At 35.2% G+C, this 9,045-nt stretch overlaps 1 protein-coding gene across 1 annotated transcript; it reads right to left on the reverse strand.

Moving 5' to 3' along the window:
- Positions 1-5,344: 5,344 nt before the first annotated feature.
- On the reverse strand, positions 5,345-6,640 carry LOC121998870. Its single transcript, XM_042553879.1, has one exon. The coding sequence runs from the start codon at positions 6,638-6,640 to the stop codon at positions 5,345-5,347; it is 1,296 nt and encodes a 431-aa protein (XP_042409813.1).
- Positions 6,641-9,045: the final 2,405 nt, after the last annotated feature.

A 9,045-nucleotide genomic window follows, 5' to 3' on the forward strand; every position in this document is an offset into this window, starting at 1 on the left:
CCAATACCACTACCAATGCCACCACTGCCAACCTAATTTTACAAATAAATTGTGTCAAACAATGGCAACATATAAGTGTAGATTCCAAATTAACTTATTTTATGTATGTTGTTTAATTACTAACCTGTTCTTGTTGATTCTGTTGCCTCATACTTTGTAAAACATAGACTTCATTTCTTGCATTTCTTGTTGAAGGTTATGTACCATAGCTTGGAGTTGTTTAACAGTTTGATTTTGTTGCACAGAAGCTCCAACTTTTGATGGTGTAACTCCAAAGCCCAATCCACGCACTCTACCTCTTGTTTCCTTGTCAAACACAATGCTAATTGCATCATCAGCAATGTTAGTAGTCTTTTGAAATTCTGGTGGACATTCTTGTATTTCTTTCTACAAATAAAAAAGTTAAATTTTAAGAAAATAACAAATTTAAGTTACCCAATTTTTTTCTTATGAGCTTCTTCAAATAAAAAAGACATAAATTTATTACCATTTTCTCTCCAACTGATTGAGTACTAGGTTCCCCATTTTTTTTCTTGTGATCTGAAATCCAAACTTGTGATCTTGTAATTTGTGTATCTGGCGGACTTGTTTTTTCCTTAGATATAGAAATATTAGAAAAAAAAAGTTAGAAACAATATTCAATAATTAATTTAAAAGTATTAAAAATAATATTTACCATAATGTGAGCCAAACGAGCATAACCTCTCCGGCTCATCGTGTGATTGTGATCTTGTTTTTCTCGCATTGCTCTAAATCTCGCACTCTTTTCCTGACATTTACCAAACAAATCAAGACATTTATTACAAGTATTTTTGGTCATCATAAATCATAGCTACTGCTCATTCATGTGAATAAAAACACGAATGAGTTGATGATCCGGTAGTTTGGAGGTTGATCCCAATCTAACTGCTTGTGAATAAAACATTTTTGTTCGGAGTTCAGTATAATCATCAATCAACTGCTAGGGATTAAGTTAATTCAATTCTTCTTTGAATTTAAAAAATAAGTGTCTAAAGAGGATCTTATGCACTACAATCAACTAACAAGGTTTGAGTTGAGTCAAAAGGTTTCCAGTCGACTGGATTTCCAATGAGTCAAATGGAAATAATAGTTAGTGGTGAACAATCCCGTGATAGACTGGTGAAAGAATTGAGTCAACCGACATTTAACAAAAAATTGGACGAAACTTATCGAAACATTGATTGAAGACTATAAATACACGGGAAGGGAGCTCAAAATACAACAACAAAGCCATTCCACAGCTACACTTTGTCTTCATTTTACTTTTTATAGTCTTTTATGTTCAGGGCTTAAGTTTAATCCCTCAATCTCTTAGTCTTTTTAATACATCATTGTGTTTTTTCCATTTGTTTTGATTGAAAAATGGTCTTGTATGAGGTTTCTCTAGCTCTAGTAAGGAGAAAAATAGTGAATTTTCAAGGGCCGACTCACCTTAAGAATATGTAGGCCATAGTAGGAACTGTAGGCTCAAAATCACATAAACTCTATTGTGTTAAGGCTTTGGTATTGCAAAAGAAAAAATTTCTTATCAGCTCAAGCACTATGCTCCCTCTCTAGCCATCCAGTCTATCTATGATCCATTCCCCACAGTAATTCAATTTGTCACCAATGCAACCTCATTTCATCAGATAATATCTTCATTAGTTAGGTTAACTATGAACCTTTGGCAAAATTAGTCTACATAAACAATCAATATATTCTGGAAGTAACACCTCTGTAAAAACATTAATTTCTTACCTGCTAATACAGAAGTAATATCTAGATTTTTATGCTATTTGGTAATTTTCTAGCACATTAAAACTGAGCCTTGGTTTCTATTTATTTTAGAGCAAACTAGATTATTGGTCCTGGATTTAAAAAGCCTCTTGGTACTAGCTTGCAGTAAAGCAAGGTTTGGTAGTAGCTTGCATTTCTTAGTGTTGCAATCACGTCATTGGTACATATAACAAATGGTGAGCATACTTCATTTAATAATAAACATCTATGCATTAAAATAAATGGCACACTATACCTGACAAATGCACAAATATACCTAACAAACAAGAATCAACAACAATAGCTGACAAACAAGAAGAGCTGGCAAATATCAAATAACAACAAACAACAATCAACAGTTGTATCTATATACCTATCAAGAAGAGCTAAATATAAACAGATTGACAAATTCAATGAAGAATGAAACAAAAGCAAATGTACTCCACCAAAGAACTATATGCAGCCCTGAACAAATCGAACAAAAGACCTCACACCCCTGGTATCCACCTCAAAATCCACTCAGATCACACAAAAACAAAACAAATCATACAAGAATAGCCCATTGATTTAAGCTTATACATCTCCTTCAAAAAACTATTTAAAGTTAATAAATACTTACTTGAAAGGTAGTTGATAGTGTCTTCTTCACAAACAAGTCCCATTGATTTTGCTCCATAAATTTAGGCTTCAAAAGATTGAGATCTCGTGAAGCCGCTCGACCTGTATTAACTTCTCGTACAAGTATTTGCAATTTGGATTTTCTATCACGCCACAATTTAGCTAACTTTTGAAAAATTACTTTCTTTTCCTAATCTTCAACTTTATAATTCAGCTGTACATTAATAAACATGAAAATATATATATACATTTTGTTATAGAAAATGGAAATGAAAAATGTAGTGTCTGAAGATATTACCTGAAGACAACTCCACATCCTATTCTTTACTTCTTCACCTATTTCATTCCATCCATACAATGTATATGGAACAAATTCCTTAATCATGCACCCTAGAAAAGAAGCATACTTTACCAAATTATCTCCAATCGGTTGTCCTAACTCGTTACGCTCTAGCTCTTTGCACTTGTCTTGGCCACTAACCATTTTGAGTTTGGACGGACCCCTTCCCTTTTTCTTAATAGGTTTGTCATCATTAATTTTTTCTTCACCATGCAAATCATGTGATGCTATAGTTTCCTGTAAAATAACAAAAATATATATTGAAATGTACAAGTGTAGTTTATTTACTAAAACTAAGATTTTTGAAAGAGTAAAATATCACCTGAATTTCATTTGGAGATGCTAAGCTATGCTTTTTGCTCTTTTTGCCCATCTTTTTGAATGCAATATAATGAATTGATCAAACATATAATATGACATAATGAATATAAACAAACACAGTAATTATGTAGACAAATATATTGCAACAGTAATATAGAATTATATAAATTGAGAAGAACATTTATCAATTGAAATAAATAACTATAAAATCTACATCTCAAAATTTTAGTCATGTCTCAGTCAAATCAATTCCCTCACACTCATTCCTTGCATATGGTTCTTTCTCGGTAATGTTAATTTCAAGTTGGGACACGTCAAGAGGTGTTGATGATGTATAGGCATCTGCTTCAACCACATTCATGTTATAAATACCTCGAGGCGGTGCTTTTAGCAACACATACCAATTTGATTCATCATTGTCCCTAGAATAGAATACTTGCTTGGCTTGTGATGCTAAAATGAAAGGATCATTTTCAAAAGTTTTTAGTCCTTGGTGTAAGTTAACCAGTGTAAAGCCATCCTCCATTTTGATACCATTTCCATGATTGGCCCAATCACACCTAAAAATAGGTACTTTGAAAGAATAGTAGTCTAGTAAAATAATGTCCCGTATAACTCCATAGTATGATTGTCTTTTTACTGTATGTGAATAATCATTATCATTGGATTGACAAACAGTATTGACTTCAATCGAAACTCCACTATCTTGTGTCGACCTTCCAACATCAATTGTGTGGAACCGATGCCCATTTATAATATAACCCGTATAAGATGTAACATGCTTTCTTGGACCATATGCTAGCCATTGAATTCGGCCTGAAGAGTTAAAAGGAACATGTTTTGATAACCATTCAGCAAATGTTTCCATATGTTGCTTTTGTAACAATGTTTCATTACTTAAGAAACGACTATCTGTTTGTTTAAGCTCCTCGATGTGCATCCTATTGAAAATCATTGAATGTAGATATTAGAATATACAAGATATGTAATACATCAAGACTAATATAGTATGCAATTAATTACACTCACTGCAAGTAAGGTTCAACTTCTGCAGTATTAAACAACACATATCGATGTGCGATTTGCAGCATGTCATCTTCTAAAATCTTTTCTTTTCCTTGAGAAATTGGACGACCCTCCACTAATCCATTATCCAAATCATCATTCCGATTTAAACGAACACCAATATTAGAAGCCTTTTTTATATAAGCACTACAAAATATCATTCGTTCTTCTGTGAGGTAACACTCAGCTATGCAACCTTCTGGCCTTGCTCGATTCTTCACATACCCTTTTAGTGTTTTCATAAATCTAAATCATAAAAAAAAAATTACATGAAAGAACCATTGATAGAAAAACTAAATTATTATTTATTACCTTTCAAATGGATACATCCAACGGAATTGGACTGGCCCACACAAGCGAGCCTCTCTTGCTAAATGAATTGTCAAATGACCCGAGATGGTAAAGAAGGCAGGTGGAAAATATCTTTCCAACATGCATAAAGTTTCAGCAATATTCTCCTCTAGTGCTTCTAAACGATTCCTGTCTAACACTCTTTGACATAATTCATTGAAAAATGAACCAAGCAGAAATATAGCATTACGTGGACCTTTCGGTAGAAGATTTCTCAATGCTACTGATAGCAATTGTTGCATTAGAACATGACAATCATGAGATTTCAGCCCATTAAGCTTACGCTCTTCTAAAGAAATACAGTTTACCAATATTTGAGCTATAGCCATCGGGTAACTTTATTTTCTTCAACCTGGAGCAAAATACATCCATTTCTTTTTTAGACAACATGTACGGTGCAGCAGGCAAGTGATATTTATTTTCTCCTTTTTCTTGAGGATGTAATTCTTTTCTAATGTTTAAGTGCATCAAATCTTTGCGAGCATTCACACCATCTTTGGATTTTTTCTTTAGATTTAATAGTGTGCCTATGATATTCTCGCAAACGTTCTTTTCAACATGCATCACATCTAAGTTATGACGTAACAGGAGCCCCTACAAGTAACCATCAACATGTTTCATAATGTTAGTTATGAAAATTTAAAATGGACAAAAACTAATGAATAGAGTGTAAAATAACTTACACTCCAATATGGCAAATTGAAAAAGATTGACTTTTTCTTCCACTGTTGAATAGATTTTTGCATTTCTTTTGAACTATCTTGTTTCTTCCTCTTTTTCCCCGAAGAATTGACATTCACATCCTTTTTCTTTTTACCCCAGTCATTTTCAATATCTATCATTGCATTGAGAATTTCTAACCCATTCAAAGGTCTAGGTTTCCCTTTTCTTTCTTTTTTTTCCATTAAACCACTTCTTTTTCTGACGAAATGGGTGATTAGGAGAAAGAAATCTTCTGTGGCCCATATATGCAAACTTCCTGCTATACTTAAGCCACATAGAACATACGTCTTCCCCACATATTGGGCAACCAAGTTTCCCTTTTGTGGCACATCCAGCTAGGTTACCATAAGCTGGAAAATCATTGATTGTCCACATCAAAATAGCCTTTAGATTGAACATTGACTTGCTGAATGCATCATACGTCTCTACACCTGTCTCCCACAACTCCTTTAAATCCTCGATAAGGGGTTCCAAGTATACATCTATATCATTTCCCGGTTGCTTTGGACCTGGAATTAGTAATGTCAACATAAGATTTTCTTTCATCATGCACATCAATGGAGGAAGGTTATAATTTACCAAAATAATGGGCCAACAACTATATCTAGAACTAAGGTCGCCAAAAGGGTTGAATCCATCCGTTGCAAGGCCAAGGCGCAGATTTCTAGGATTTAATGCAAAATCTGGCCATTTATGATTTATTGTATCCCAAGCTACTGAATCAACTGGATGACACATCATGTGATCTTGACTTTTGTGGTTGGAGTGCCAAATCAACTCTTCAGCTTTTTCTTTTGATTTAAACATCCTTTTAAATCTTGGTATCACCGGAAAATACCGTAGCACCTTTTCTGGAACACCTTTAAAAACTTTGGTGGTAACTTTGTCCACCTTCCATCTTGATGAACCACACTTTGGACACGTATCCAGATTTTTAAGCTCCTTTCGAAATAGACAACAATCATTTGGGCAAGCATGAATCTTCTCATATCCTAAATCAAATGGTTTTAACAATTTTCTCATCGAGTAAACAGTTTCTGGAAGTGTGTTTTTTTCTGGAAGCATGTCGCCTAAGATCTTAAGGAGCTCATTGAAACTATTGTCTGTGTGACCATTAGTAGACTTGTAATTGTATAATGTGACGACTGCTGATAACTTTGTGTAAGATGTGAAACCAGGGAAGAGGGGAGTTTCTGCATCTTCTAATAAACTAGCAAAGTCGTTATCTTTTGCCTCAGACATAGTGTATCCAACCTCTTCTTCTGGCACAAAGGCATCCTTATATAAGTGATATGCCTCTCTACTTTCATCATCTTTCTGAAATTCTCCTGAACTACCTTCACCTTGATATTGTCGGTTATAAGTTTCTCCATGGAAGACCCAAATAGTGTAAGAAGGATCAAACTCCTTAATAATTAAGAGATCGTACACTTGGTCAAATTTCATATACTTTTTGTTTTTACAATGCTTGCAAGGGCATAAGATTACTTCACGTGTTTTGGCATATTTCTTAGCTTGTATAAGAAATTTTTGTACACCTTCTTCATACTCAGGTACAAGCCTTGAAGGCAAATGTATCTATTCCTTATCCATTTCGTAAATGACCCAAACCCTAACATACAAATATTTCATCTTTAATACAAAATAAGATTTATATATTTATTTAATATACATAAAAGAAAATGAAAGTTGAAAGAAAACAAAATGGGGAGAGTGCAAATTGCAATATTGAAGGTGAAAAAAGGCATATTAAGTGGGTCATTTGCCAAGGTAATACATATACCAACTAAGTGGGTCAAATTCTAAATTGCAACTAAGTGGCTCATGTATTATAGGCCAGGGGGGAGGGTTTAAATTCTAAATTACATTCCAAGGAACAGAGTGAATGATCGATAGAGAAGGCTCAACTGATCAAGTGGATGAAAGTGGAGACCTGAGGGGTTTTTGGCTGGTTTAGGTTGGAAGGGAGACAACATATAGACATTGACATAAGACAAGTACCAGCAACTAGTTCTCCAAGGTAAAACTTTGTTAGTTTGCAAAGTGTGGTTCATCAAGATGCTACGGTTCTGTGCATCTATATTTGATAATGGAAAGTGGGTCAAGATTCATTATCAAAGGTTCTGTGCATCAAGATCCTTTGTTAGAATAACATTACCTTCTTGTACTCTTTTGTTGAAGCAACATGAACATGAAAGTTCTGTGCATCTATATTTGATAATGGAAAATATAGAAAGGATCAACTTCATTCTATTCTAAAATAGATGCACAGAACCTTCATGTTCATGTTGTTTCAACAAAAGAGTACAAGAAGGTAATGTTATTTATCTTCTACAACTAAAGCCAATGAAAGCCAATGCAACTAAATCAATTAGAGTCCCATTACTAAGATGGAGAATGCCAAGAAGAGGAAGGAAAGTAAATACAAGAAAGAGTTGTAGATGTTCAACATAAAACAAGAAAAACAAAAAGAAATTTCAACCTGAGAAACGGAAGGATCGAAGAAGATGTTCGATTCAGTGTAGAGCTTTGGACGAAAGGGCTTCGGATGAGAGGGCTTCGCCGGAGAGCTCTTCGTCTGAGAGAAGATGGGCCGAGATGTTCGGTAGAGAGGATTTAGGGTTGCGGCAGAGAGGTTTTGGCGGAGAGAGTTCGCGTGAGGAGGAGGGCTTTGGCTGAGGAGGAGGGCTTCGGCTAGGGCTTCGGTTGAGGAGGAGGGCTTCGGCTAGGGCTTCGGTTGGGGAGGAGGGCTTCGGCTGAGGAGGAGGGCTTCGGCTAGGGCTTCGGTTGAGGAGGAGAGCTTCGCCGGAGAGGGCTTTAACGGAGAGAAGATGGGCGAAGATGTTGGCTGAGAGGAGCTGTGGCAAGGAGGTTCCGACGAACGAGTGAGGAGGTAGTCGCGATTTTAGGCTTTCGGCAGTTCAGGGGAATTCGGGCGTGAGATATGTTTCGGGCGTGAGAAGATGTTTCGCGGGCAGATAAGATGCGCGGAAAAATATTCGCAGGAGGTTTGTTTCAGCGATAAATTTTTGGTTAAATATTTAGAAAATTTTGAAGATTATTAACAGCGCATATTGCATGCTGCTAATATTTTATAATATTTATTCACAGCATATATTTTTTCTACGCTGTTATTTATATATATAATAATTATTAATAGCGTGCTCCGCGCGCTGTTAATATTAAATTTTAACAGCGCACTTTGCACGTTGTAGAAAAAGTTTATTAACATCGTAAATAATATCTATTCACAGCATACTTTTTTTTACGCCATTATTTATATCTATAATAATTATTAACAGCGCGCTCCGCGCGCTGTTAATAATTATGTTTTAACAGCGCACTTTGCACGCCGTATAAAGGTGTATTAACAGCATACTTTTTATGCACGCTGTCAATTATATAAATATTATATTATCCGCAGCCCACATAATTAGGCACGCCGTAAAAACTATTATTAACGGCATGCTTTAATTGCACGCCATTGATGATGCGCTGCGAAAGTCATTTTTGTTGTAGTGCAACTCTTTAGGCATAGCTTAAAGCATGTATATTTGAACACACAGCATATCATGAACTTGAGCACACAGCATATCATGATCACATGCATAATTAAGCACACAATGTAACGACCCAATTTTCCCAATTCTGAGTTTCAAATGTCCATAAAGATATTTGAAAATGCTTTTAAAATATTCTAGAGATTTTTAAAAATTTTTAGAGTATTTTTGCGTAATTTTCGGAGGTCGTTTAGCATTTTTACAAAACCAAAGAAGTTTAGGCAAAAAGCGTTGGAAGGGAGGTTTGAACCCGGGACCTCGGGTCAGACTGACCCAAGCCAAAACCGGCCT

This window comes from Zingiber officinale, chromosome 1A (assembly GCF_018446385.1).
Source record: "Zingiber officinale cultivar Zhangliang chromosome 1A, Zo_v1.1, whole genome shotgun sequence".
Taxonomy (NCBI): domain Eukaryota; kingdom Viridiplantae; phylum Streptophyta; class Magnoliopsida; order Zingiberales; family Zingiberaceae; genus Zingiber; species Zingiber officinale.

What these genes read in the sequence shown, in the direction of transcription:
- LOC121998870 (XM_042553879.1), bottom strand. Translation starts at nt 6,640, where the DNA reads ATGAAATTTGACCAAGTGTACGATCTCTTAATTATTAAGGAGTTTGAT.